At 48.0% G+C, this 13,105-nt stretch overlaps 1 protein-coding gene across 1 annotated transcript in view; it reads left to right on the top strand.

Annotated features, from left to right (window-relative positions):
• Positions 1-3,417: 3,417 nt before the first annotated feature.
• The window catches only part of SLCO5A1 (solute carrier organic anion transporter family member 5A1), a 73,658-nt gene continuing 63,970 nt past the window's right edge, over positions 3,418-13,105 (top strand). Inside the window, 1 exon segment of the mRNA XM_036395676.2 lies at positions 3,418-4,416. Within this exon segment, the coding sequence (XP_036251569.2) occupies positions 3,489-4,416 (928 nt within the window). The 5' untranslated portion in view covers positions 3,418-3,488.

The raw sequence follows: 13,105 nt of genomic DNA, 5'->3' as shown, positions 1-13,105 counted from the left end.
AGCAGTCTTCTTCAATGCCTCACAATCCTTTTGGTGGAGATATTACGGATTTTTTTGTAATATACAATCTAAACCTCCCCTGATTCAACTTGACACCATCTTCTCTCATCCTATCACTTGTTACTTGGGAGCAGAGACTGATCCCCACCTGGATACAACTTTCATGTAGCTGTAGAGGGCAATAAGGTCTCCCCTCAGCCTCCTTTTCTCCAGGCTGAACAACCCCAGCTCCCTCAGCTGCTTATCATGAGACCTGTGCTCCAGATCCTTCCCCAGCTCTGTTGCCCTTCTCTGGACACTCTCCAGCACCACAATGTCATTCCTGCAGTGAAAGGCCCAAAACTGAACACAGCACTGGAGGTGCAGCATCACCACTGCTGAGTACAGGGGGACAATCACTGCCCTGGTCCCGCTGGCCACACTATTGCTGACACAAGCCAGGTGCCACTGGCCTTCTTGGCCCCCTGGACACACACCTGGCTCATGTTGAACTGGCTGTTGACCAGCATTGCCAGGTCCTTTTCTTCCAGGCAGTTTTCCAGGCACTCTTCCCCAAGCCTGTGGTGCTGCATGGGGTTGCTGTGAAGCAAGGACAGAAGCCAGCACTGAGGTGCCATATATATGTTCCATTAGACTCACAAACTGCAGTTAGTGGTTCATGTACTAGTTCAAGTGCAAAGGAGTGACTAAAGGGATACTGCCTAGGTGAATTACATGTATGTCCTCAGGGTTAGAAGATGGAGTTGAATTAAGAACTTGTTCTTGTTGAAATGGATTATCCTCTATCCTCATGGACCTCTTTTTTCCCATTTATACTTTTTTTCAAGTTCTTGTGCTCCCATCCTTGGTGAAGTGATTCAGCTCATAAAACCAGCAAAACACTTTTTTTTTTCCCTTGGATTGGTTTTCTGCTGTCTCAGTGAGTTTATTCAGCTTACTGTGCACTGAAGTGAGTGCCAGAGCTGCAGTGACAGAAGCTGTGGCCATGGGAAGCTGACGGTGGAAGAGGCAGGAGAGAGGAGCTGCAGTGATAACAACTAGCTGTGGGATAATAAAATAAAACAAATTGTTGTAAGGACCTTATGTAGCAAGAATGAATCATTAGAATGAGTTTTTAAAGAATAATAAAATTAAGGCCTAAACAAGCACTAAACTTGGGATACCTTCTCAACAGGAAAAACGTGGCTGAAAACCAACCAAACTAAAAAAAGATACTGTTTTTGCTGTGTTAAGTTTGAGCAGTTGGAGTGTTAAGTGAGTACAAAGAGTTATCAAAATACCTCTGGATAAAAGCTTCATAAAACTTGAAGATGGTGTCTTTCATGAATATGGTATGGAATGATCTTATTGATCCAGACTATAAATAAGTAAAAAAAAAAAAAAAAGAAAAAAAAAGTGGTGAGTCAGTCTTAAATATTTTAAAGGAGGAGAAACAAATTAATGGTAAATCTGCCATCCTGCCAGAAAAGCACTAACTATTGGGAAATGTGTGAAAAGATATTATGCTTCTTTGATGTACTCCTTTGCATTATTTTATGGAAAAGACAAATACCTCAATAGTTCACACTCTATTACTCCACAACAAATAAGCTGCATGACTATTTAGCCTTACTCTGCTACCAGGGCTTTAAATACAGGGACTTGAGAGCAAAACAAACCAGTGCAATTCAAGACATTACACAAACCTAAAGAAGGGGATTAGGAGAAAACTCTATGAGAACTTAACTCTGAACTACTTTTCCTGGATTTTGCATGTGCTCCCAGTTTTGGAGCTGGTTTGTATTGGAGATAAGTTCCTGGACAAAAAGGATCATCAGATGAACTATTTTCCTTAAGACAAAAATTTTTAAAATAATCCCTTGGTTCTTCTCACTTTTCAGCAGTCGATGTAACTAAGGTCCCTTCTTTTTCTGCCTTTCACACAAGGCGATGCAACACCATCCCAAGCACCCTAAACACCGCCCGGGGCTGCCAATCGTGGCGCCCCGCGGACTTTCTCAGCCACGAGCGCCGAGTGGCAGCCCTGAGCAGTTCCAGGGTGAGCAAGGGCACCGACCGGGCAGCCCCCAAGGCGTGTCCCGCCGCCGGGCTCACCGTCCCGCGGGAGCTCCGGCCTCTCTGGCACGGGGTGCAGCCGGGTAGCCGAGGGCCGGTAGGGCAGGTCGGAGGGCAGCGAGCGCCCGGCGGCATCGCCCGGCCCGGCGGCTGCGGCGGGCGCGCCTGCGCTCCGGCGCCCGGGAAGGCGGAGGCGGCCGAGGGGGACCCGGCGTTGGGTGACAGGCGGGGCGGGGGCGCAGGGCCCGGGCCGGCCGCCCCCGGCGCCGCACGCTCGGTGAGTAGTCCCGTCGTTTTTCTTCGCAGCGGCCGGGAGGAGAGCCCGGTGCGCCCCGCCGGCTCCGCCGCCCTGCCCCTTGCCAGCCCCTGGGGGTGGGGGAGATCCGCGCCGGGGCGCGGTTGCCCGGGTGCCGTTGCCTCCCCCGCCCACCCCTCCGCGGGGCCGCAGCGAGCAGGAGGCGGCGGGGAGACAAAAGCGGACAAAGGAGGCAAAAGGCGTGTTCCGCTGCCGGGGTAGGGATGTCTGGGCACCGCTCTGCACCCGGCGGTCCCGGGGAGCACCCGAGCGAGCTGGGGCGACGAGGTCGGCCCCGGGTTGCCGGGTCCCGGGGTGCCCGCCGCTGCCCGGCTCCTGCTTTGTTCCCCTTCCCTCCGCCTGCCGCCGCTCCCCGGGCTGCCGAGTTGTAGCGGAGTATTTATTTCAGCGCATTTATTTTTAGGCTAGAAAATAAAAGGCTTGGCACGGCGACCTTTGGCTGTCGCATCCGGCGCAAATAAAAGGGTCGCGCTCTGGCCGAGGCCGCCCCAGCTCTTATGTAAATCCATGTGCCGTCCCCAAGGACGCGCGGTCCCCGGGGCGCTGCCGTGATCCAGCCCCCACGGGGACGGGGACGGAGGCGCTCCCTGGAGCTCAGCGCAGACCGCGGGGTCGGGCGGGCAGAGGCCGGGGCGGCGGGGAGGGACGGGGCCGCTGTGGCCAGCGCCGCTGACCTCCCGTGTTTGCTCTCCGCCCCGCAGATCGGCAGCAACCCCCCGGAGCTCCGTCACCGGCGTCGGCGGCGAGGAGAGAGGAGGATGCGGGCGGCGGAGCGGGCGGCGCTGCCCCGCGGCGGGCAGGCTGTCCGCGGGGCCCCGGCGGGCGGCTGCTGAGCGCGGCGCCGCGGGCATGCGGCGACGGGGAGCGGGAGCCGCCGGCAGCGCGGGCGCCCCGGCGGGCGGGCGGCCCCTCGAGCGAGACTGAGGGTGGATGGAGCCACAAAGGAGTTTGGCTGACACGTGCGGCGGGGCGGCCGGCGGCCGCGGCTAGGGCCACCCCTCTCCCCTCCCTCCTCCCCTCCTCGCTATGCTGCGCTCTCGCCGGGCCCCTCAGCGGACTCGACGCACGGCAGCGATGGAGCCGGCCGGGCTCCTGTGAGGCCGCCGCCGGACCCAGCATGGCCTCGGCGGGGACCCCGGAGCAGCGGCTCCCCGGGGCGGAGAGGCCGGCGGCGGCGGCGGGGGGCCGGGCGGAGGCGCCGCGGTGCCGCAGTCTGCCCGCGCTCGGCTCCCCCCTGGCGGCCGGGGGGGGCGGCGGCGGCCGGCCGAGCCCCGCCGCGGGACCCGCTCCCGAGGCCGAGCGGGGCGAGGGCGCCGCTGCCGTCGCCGAGGCTGGCCGGCTCCCCGCCAGCGGCAGCGGGAGCTTCCCCTGGAAGACGGAGGGCAGCCAGCCGGCGGCGCCCGGCCGAGGGGTATCCCTGGGCCCCCCGCTGCTGCTGCCGCCGCCGCCGCCGGCGCTGCTGCTGGCGGGCCCCCCGGGCAGAGCGTGCCTGCGGGCAGTGCTGGCGGACTCGCGCTTCTTCCTGGTGTGCATGTGCTTCCTGACCTTCATCCAGTCCCTCATGGTCTCCGGCTACTTGAGCAGCGTCATCACCACCATCGAGCGGAGATACAGCCTCAAGAGCTCGGAGTCGGGGCTGCTGGTCAGCTGCTTCGACATCGGGAGCCTGGTGGTGGTGGTCTTCATCAGCTACTTCGGGGGTCGCGGGCGGAGGCCGCTCTGGCTGGCCGTAGGGGGGCTTTTCATCGCCCTGGGCGCTGCGCTCTTCTCCTTACCTCACTTCATCTCTCCGCCGTACCAGATCCAGGAACTGAACTCCTCCGTCAGTAACGAGGGCTTGTGCGTGGCCGGCAATGGCACTGCCAAAGAGCAGTGGGATTCATCGGCCTGCGTCAAGGACACCGGTGGAAACGACCACTCTCTCTATGTAGCTTTATTCATTTGTGCCCAAATCCTCATTGGCATGGGCTCGACACCCATCTATACCTTGGGACCAACCTACTTAGATGACAATGTCAAGAAAGAAAACGCCTCGCTTTACCTAGGTAAGGCAACTTAAGTACCTGGGTACTTTGCTGAACCCCAGATCTCTCTGAGGGGCCAGTTACAGGTACTTCTGCCTTAGTCCTGCCTAACAACATCTGTGATAAGTTTTCCTTTTCAGATGACCTTTTGAAGTAAAATTGCCATGCTCTCCTGTTGTAAAATGTTTTGTAGCATGGTGAACAGCAGTAACGGGTGAAGCTAATGCAGTGTGCCTAAAAGCAGTTGTACTCACACCCTCTTGCACGGGTGTGAACAACAGAGAAAGTTGTCTTCTCTAATGCGTTTCAGCACTTGGCAGTAGCCGGTGACGTTTTCAGAAAGCAGTGTTAAAATTTGCCGTGCCCTTTCAAGTTTCTTTTTGCTAACACAGAAGCTTTGCATTTCTAAATTCTGGTTGCTGTACCTTTAGCCTAAAGTCTATAATGTCACTGCTCAATAAGCACTTTGAGGGAGTTTTGGCATACTTTGTTTTACTTTTCCAGCATCCATTTGCCTTGAACTAGCAAGGAATTTTTACTGTCATTGGTACATCATCTGGCATCTCAGAGTTAAAAACTCACTGATAAACCAGCGTGTAAAAGCTTCAGGGTTGAGTTTGGTTAGGGCAGCTCAAGGAGCACAACGAAATGAGTTGTGTCCAATCTGGCGTATGTTTTCAGCAGGTACGGACAAGTCTTGATTAATTGTGCGATTGTGGGAGGAAAGGGATATCTCAGATAACTGGGTACTAAACTTTACTGGAGTTTGATCGGGATAGTTTGTGTAATGTGTAAGAAGATTAACTGCTCCCTGACTTTGCATTAGCACCTCAGATGCTTCTATAAGAAATGAACCTCATGTACCCTTCACATTCCTTTCAAGTAAGGAGAGGCACTTAGGGAGCTGACAGAGCTGTGAAGGGGTTTTGGATACTCAGCATTACCATTTGCAGTTCAATTTTCTTTGGCTTTATGATAACCATGGAGATAATAATTGCATGTAAAGCACACATTTATGGAAGTTATTCACTTGCGGAGTGTGTGTAACTACTTTACTGAACAGAAGTAGTGATCCAGATCAGTGTTTTTATTCCTTTTGACCTGTTCTTTGGCAATTTGACTGTTCCCTGAACCGTTTTAAAGCCATGCACAGTCTGTGTGCAGTGTCTTGAAAAAGCCTGGGGCACTGCAGGTTTTTGGAAGGAGGGAGAGGTATTCACTGCATTGCTAATCTGCATGATGAAGTATTTGACAAAGTGTTTTTTCCCTCTCTTCTCCTGTCTGAGAAAGGTTAAGTGGTATGGAAATTAAGATTAACCTAGCATTGACTTTATTGGCAGCATGAAAAAACAAAGCATCTCGTTACTGAGGTTACTAAATTGTAGTTTGGAACTTTTGCAAGTAGGTGATCTCACACAGTCCTCAAAAACGAAGAAAGAAAAGGAAATGCTGTAGGTGAGGAATGAAGGGTAAAAGAGGTGAACGATGAGAGAGGCGGAAATCTTTCTTCAACAAAGGGGAAGGCAAGGTCAATGGGGGGAAATCCTCACTGTGCAGGAGAAATGATGCCTACCACTGATGCGCCTCTAGCACAGGAAATAGTAATGAAATGACTCAGGTAACTTTAATTGCAGCGAAGTTAACAAAGGTAAAAGGCACCAGCAGCTGGGTAGACTCCATGTGACCCTGTGGCTGCCAGACACTGAAGGCAGCTTTGATCTATACTGGGAGGACCCTTGTAGAGTCAAAGTTCATTTTTAGTGATTCAGGAGAACAAAGATGAGTACACCCAGCTACAGTGTGTGTGAAAAATTTATGCCTGTGATTTGATTGTGACCACAGGGAGAATTAAAATGAACACAAAGGTGTGTTTAAATATTGAATAAAATGTACAATCACCTCCATTCAGTCTTTGAAGCCACTCAGTGCTAGAAGCAATGTTGTCTGCTGTTGGAAATCTTGGTATTATCTTTTTTAAATAGTGTGGAGTTCTGAGGAAACATTTAAGTTGTTAATGTTTAAGTATTTGCCTCACTTCAGATACAGGCCAGTGACTTTTTGAGGGGCAGCAGTAAAATCTGAGTTTTTGGAGGAGAAAGAAAAAGAACACTGTTTGGCACGTTGATGTGAGCAAACATGTTTTTGTTGGAGCTTCTCAATGGTTTGGAATGTTGAATGTCCTTGAGGAGAGGGATTTGTGGGTAGCAGACAGCTCAGCCAGGTGCAGGGATGGGATAGAAGTGGCCTGGGCATGGTTTTGCAGGCCTGCCACCTCATGTCCTGTGTTATGCAATGCCTGCTTCTCCAGCTGGTGTGATTCTGTTACTGGGGAAAACTATGCAAGTGGTGCCAAAATGTAAAATGCATGTCTATGTAGAGGCATGGGCTAACAAAAAGTCTTGGAGTAGACCATGGCAGTTGAGGTTTTAAAAAGAGATGAAAGCCCAGGGAAACAGGTCCCAGTCACACAGTTACATGTGTTTGAGTGAGGACAGCTAATTAATAAAAAAAGTATCTTCTAACACGAAATGGAAGGTCACTTACAGGTTTGTTCATAATCATGCTGGTATTGCATTCTATGTTTTTCTTCCAAAGGAAGATATATGTAAGTGTGCACCTGATAAAAGGTTCACTGAGCTTCAGAACTGATGAGCTTTTTGACCCTGCGAATGTGCCCACTAAGAGTAGGTCAGTAAAGCCCCCCCTTGAGTATTACTAATCCTGATTCTGCAAAAACTCACCTTATGTGGCTGTGGAAGCTATCTTATTTATTTTCCAAGTTAATCCAGCTCAGGGCTCGAGTGGCGATAGCATATCCTCTTAAGTGTAGGCATGCAAGCTCAATGTGGACAGCTGTTTTAACATTCCTGGCTGGAAGTCCTCCTCTCAAAAAACATATTTGATGCTTATACATAGTCTCTTGGCTGCCTGCACTTGAGTCCATCTGTCAGAATGGCACGGTGCCAGTTGACAAGGTGCTATGTTGTTTTTAGTAGGACAGAGGTGCCAAGCAGGGATGTGTATTTGGGCTGCCCGCATAGCAGTGTGTGAGCTCCTCTGGGGGATGTTTCTTCCTTGTGAAGCAGTGTCACCTCCGGGTTCTCCCACCCCTTGAACTTGACGATACTTTGATGCCCTGATGCTGACTTTGAGAAATGTGTGACATCAGGCTTGAAAACAAGTCATGATTGTAACAGGTGCCTAGGAAATGTAAGAACCGGTTCCCTTAATCACAGATAATCCAAAAGGGAAGTTGCACACTGTGTAAAAACTGGGCAGTACTAAGTGGTCTTTATCTTCTCCAAAGTCTCTCCCTTCTGTGCTCAGCTGTACTGTGATGTGTCTGTTGTCAGCTGCCTGATGTGTGCAGGTTCTTCTTTTAAGTAGTTATCCAATTAAATTAATTGCAATTCAATTTGAAGTTGAATTGGACTTGTTGAGTCTTGTTTTCCACTCTTGATAGTGTTTCTGCTACTTGTCAAATTCTAGCACTTAAAACAATGTGATTTTTCTAAACACTGTGGGGTTTTTTTGTAGGGATCCAACAGTTTGTCTTGAATGTGAGTTTACCTTGTATTATATCAGGATTTTAAAAAGCAGTTCTTTAAAATTAAGTGTGGCACCTAGAAGTTTTAATAGTGGCTGAAAGCTTTTATATATTTTTCTTCTTTTGCAAGTGGATATTGTTATAAAAAGTGAATTTACCCTTAAAATTCACACATAGAGAGGCAGTATCAGCTTTTACAGAGATATTGCATGAGTGAAAATATTCTAGCATTCAGGAATGGCTTTTACCAGTACCCTCCCAAAATGACTAGTGAACAAATTGGTCATTGTGCTAAGGATGTTTTATTTTAGTGTCCAGAATACTGTAGGCTGGTTAGGATATGATATCAGAAAAGTGTCTCAGTTTAATTTCATGCAGACTGTCCCTAGGTTTTGGAACAAACTGTAATTACAAAATGCAAAGATAAAGGTTTTATGGGATAATGGCTGAAAAATTGGAAAAACCCGTGCAAATGGGCTTGGTACAGATAATGGCTGAAAGCCAGGGAAGTAAAGTCATTTCATAACCTGGAAAAAAAATAAATATTTAGACAAGTTTCAAAAATATTTTGGAATCCTGCTTTGTTTTCATGAGGATTGTTTGTGTGGGTTGCTGTTTCTAGCATTAGGTAAACCATTTCACTGTGACTGTATTTTGTCTGGAGAATACCTCCTTACCAGTGTTTTACAGGGAGCTGTTCTGTATACATACCCTTCATGTCTTTGTTACAGGCTTCCCCTAAGTCTTTATATATGGATGTATGATGATTGTATTTATTATACTTCTGGTTAAATCTACCCCTATATCCACATCCCACTTGAAAGGAGAGGGCAGGAGGGGTAGCTTCACATCAGAAACCCACCACCTCTGCCTGCTGGGTCCCAGGGCATAGCCCAGCTGCCAGACAAGCTTGATCTCTGTAACGTGATATTGCTTGGATATTGGCACAGGAAGCACTGGATTTTTGTGCCATTTTGATACGTTTTGGTCTGGCTGCTTCTGGGGTTATGGATGCCCCAGGGGGACAGGAACTGGAGCCCACTGGGGGCATCAGGTCCTTTATGTGGGTGCTACAAGGTCATTGGGGTTTTCTGAGACAGTATCAACTTTCTAGCTGAGCAAAAGGGACCATCTAGAAGTAGGGAAACAGCTGACCAGCATTTAATTTTATTCTCACTAGTCAGTTTATGACCACTTTTGATTTACTTTTGGAATATGCTTCCTGCTTCCTGATATCCAAAAAGGTTAGTTTCCTACAGGGTTTTCTCAGCATTGATCCCTATAGTTGGTAAACCCTACAGAAATAGTGCATTTATTTTTACAGCATGCCTGTGAGAAGGAAGATTTTTTTGAATCAAAAATTGAGGCAAAAGGGCATGTTCACCAGTATTTTTTATTGCTTGCTCTATTTTCCTTGTAAAGGGGAAGTGTGCAGAGCTTGTTTCTCAAATACATGATTTTACTTTATCTGAGAGAAGGCTACATCTTGTTTTATGCAGAGGCAAGCACTAAGACTTGATCCATCAGCAGTCTGGTTTTGTGCAAGCCTCGTGTGCATCAGGCAAGGGAGGGGATTGTCCCCCTCTGCTCTGCAGTGGGGCAGCCTCACCTTGAACACTGTGTGCAGTGTTGGGTACTATGATATAAAAAAGACATTAAACCATTAGAGAGCATCCAAAGGAGGGCAATGAAAATGGTGAAGGGCCTTGAGAGGAAGCTGTATGAGAAGTGGCTGAGGTCACTTGGACTGTTAAGCCTGGAGAAGAGGAGGCTGAGGGGAGACATCATTGCAGTCTACAACTTCCTTGTGAGGGGAAGAGGAGGAGCAGGCATTGTTCTCTCCTCTATGGTGACCAGTGACAAGACGCAAGGGATTGGCCCAATACTGTGTCGGGGGACATTTAGGTTGGGTATTAAAAAGAAAGTTCTTCACCCAGAGGGCAGCTGGGCACTGGAACAGGCTCCCCAGGGAAGTAGTCACAGCCCCAGCCTGGCAGAGTTCAAGTGTTTGGACAGTGCTATCAGGCACATGGTGACTCTGTGCAGGGATGGTTCTGTGCAGGACTACGAGTTGGACTTGATGACCCTTGTGGATCCTTTCCAACTCAGCCAATTCTGTGATTCCATGAAATGTGTGTGTGAAACATACGTTTGTTTTGTTTGCACACTCAGCTGGGCAGCACTAGCAGAAGGCTGAGCTCGCTGTGCTCTTGGCTGGGGCTAGGGAGCATCTTGGGATGCAGGTGAAGTGTCTGCAGCTCTTTCTGTGTGTATGGATTATACTGCTTTCTCCCACAGGTGATTTAACACTCAGAGGGTGCAGTATTGTGCTTCTCTGGCACTCTGTAGCATCCCTTTTTTTTGTCAAAATGCTGATCAGGCAGCTGGCACAGTTCCCAATAATTGCTTACAGTAGCGCTGTGCAGTTTTATTGTTCTTTTCTTTAACTGAGGAAATAGAAAGATTTTAGTTTTCTTCTTCACTTTAGTTTCCTATTCCATAGGTGGACTCATACCTCTTTTTCATGCTGTAATCCTAGATATCATTTTCTTAAGCATTTAGTGAAGCTGGGTTTTTTTTTGTCCATTTAAGCAATGTGTACATAACAGTGAGTTAACAGTAAAGAGTGGGGGCAGCCTTTGCTCTGAAGTTTTCTGCCTGCAGGATTTAATGTCGTGAGTGATAGATCTTCACTTGCTCTGCCAGTGTTGTGTCCCTTAGGGATGCTTTCTGTATCTCTCCAGTTGTGTCCTTGCCATGAGCTATGGCATTGTTCACAAGCAGCTGTATTGACAAATACATCACTTCCAGTAACTGGTAAAATGCACTTTGTCCTTCTTAGGAGCAAGAAGAGACTTAGGCACGTGCTTCCCTGATTCTCTTTCTCTTTGTATTAAAGGACAAAAACTGGGTTGGATCCAGGGTTCCGAAACTCACTGAATTCTCAGGCCCAGTTGTTTCCCTTGCTTAGCATTTGTCAGAATGGTTAGCATTTTGTTTCTGAGGTTGACAGTGCCCTTTTCACCCTCTTGAGCTTGGGAACAGTGTTTTCCTGGAGAGCAGCTCCCTGCTCTGTCAAGCTCTGCTGCAGGCTGGTTTGTGCAGACAAGTGTCTCCACCTTCTGTGGTCCCAGAGCAGCTGGGAAACCTAGACATGAAAGTGGCCTTTAAGTAACAGCTTGTTTGTAGCTTTTGCCAGGAACTGAAGGCTTGGGATCTAGTGTCTGATTACCTGGGGGCTGGAAACTTTAGCTGTCTGCTGGATACCCTGACTGTTTTCTAAAAGGTCACTGTAACCACTCCTGTTGCAGGTGGATTAGAGATGCATTGTGTTTCATCCATTTTCCCTGAACTCTCATTCAGTGGCCGCCTCACCTGGGAGGACTTAATTGCTGTGAAAGTGCTTATGCAGTCAAAAGAGAGGAGGCTGGATTTCTCTGTACTGTCATTCAGAAACACATGGGTTTCTGTCTTGGTTGTGCAGGAAATACAGGCAATTTTATAAATGAGTCTCAGCCTTCTGTTTCATCCTGAAGGTCAGCAGCTAAAAATTTAGGTTTTTAAAGTAGATGAATGGAATTTATGCATAGGTTTTAAAAGAACAGAAAACTAACTAAATCATATTCAACTTTCATGCTCTTATTTTAATCCTATGAAGTCTGTTTTACCCTGATAGCACTTTAAAAACCCTTGTTTCTTGTGAAGAATGACCTCACTTTTCCTTTTTTGTTGTTTTTACATGCCTTTCCTATTTATTTTGAAAACAGTTGAGAAGCCACCATGCAAAAATGGCACATATTTCAGCTGGTTCCCTCTGGCAGCTTTTGCCATTCTTGACTGAAAGGTCAAAGTAAGCACTAGCTCTGACTTGGCTGCTGATGGATGGGGCAGTGCCACATGAACTCTGAGGGCAGGACAAGCTGGTCACCTGTCTTCCTGTGAATTGTCACCAGAGCTGTCAGAATTTCAGCTCCCAAGTCCAAGGGTGTCTCTGCAACCCCCTCAGCAGCTACAGGGATGCTGGGACTTACTTGGGCTGTAATGGGTAAGCTCTGAAATGGCACAGTTGGAAGAGGGAGTAAACTGTTGGCTTTCTGATTGCTGGTGTCCATGCTTTTATTCAAGCACAGTGGTCCTTTTACCTCAGCTCAGTTGGACAATCTGGGCACATGGGCTGGAGCTAGCAAATTTATGACAGAGCACATGTAGGTTGATTTCACCTGAGTCAGCCAAATCTATACTCCAACTCTTTTCAAGTGCCCAGAAAAAAATAGGACATTTCCTGTGATGGGAACAAATACATCACTGCTCAGCAGTGTGGAGATGTATGGGCTCTGTCCTGCTCTGCTGCTGAACAGTTTGGGCATCTGTTGTGCTGTCACAAGGCCAGAAATTTAGACACTGCCAGCATTAACAAGAGAGCTAAGGAACCTGGGACTTTCACTGCTCTTTTCTGCCTCAAGGAATTTGTTCTTACCTGAGAAATCAGGAAGTGCACACACAGAAATTCGAGTGTTATTTTATGCTGCCATTAGACCCGATAATCTAATCAGAAAATATTAACTCTCATGTAAGTAAACAGCTTACTTGGCAGCAAAGACAAATTTACACCAGTGAAAAACATCATGCTTTGGTATGAATTACATTTTGTGGTGAGTTTGAAGGAGATCCAGTCAGAAAAAAAACCAGGTTTATTTTTCCTTGTAATTTGAACAAGCAGGTAGATGAATTGTGTCACATGAAGTGCTTGCGAAGCAGTACTGCATGTCCAGTAATTGTATGCTCCTGTGCTGTCATCTTTGGTCAGTACTGCATGTCCAGTAATTGTATGCTCCTGTGCTGTTCATCTTTGATTATTTTCTCAATTTTTAGTACAAGTTTCTTTTTAGCAGCTTGCTTCCTTTTCATCAGCTTGCCAGGATATTTTTTTAGTGCTTCCACTTCTTTCCTTGCTTATAGTGACGTTTACACTTTGCTTACATTGCCCCATGCACAGTAGGACCTCAATCTGGTGGTTGCCCTCTGCACCTTTTATCTTTGATGTTTACTGCATTAGAATGAAATCCTCAAGAGTGTCTCAGCAGTGATTTTCTTAAAATCCAGCTGCTCTGAAATCAGCTACCAGCTCTTCAGGTTTTTGAATTTAGCAAGCTTTTCTAAATT

Source organism: Molothrus ater, chromosome 1 (genome assembly GCF_012460135.2).
Source record: "Molothrus ater isolate BHLD 08-10-18 breed brown headed cowbird chromosome 1, BPBGC_Mater_1.1, whole genome shotgun sequence".
NCBI classification, from domain to species: domain Eukaryota; kingdom Metazoa; phylum Chordata; class Aves; order Passeriformes; family Icteridae; genus Molothrus; species Molothrus ater.
Note: the sequence above shows the minus strand (reverse complement) of the source record. Positions and strands in the feature narration are given on the sequence as shown.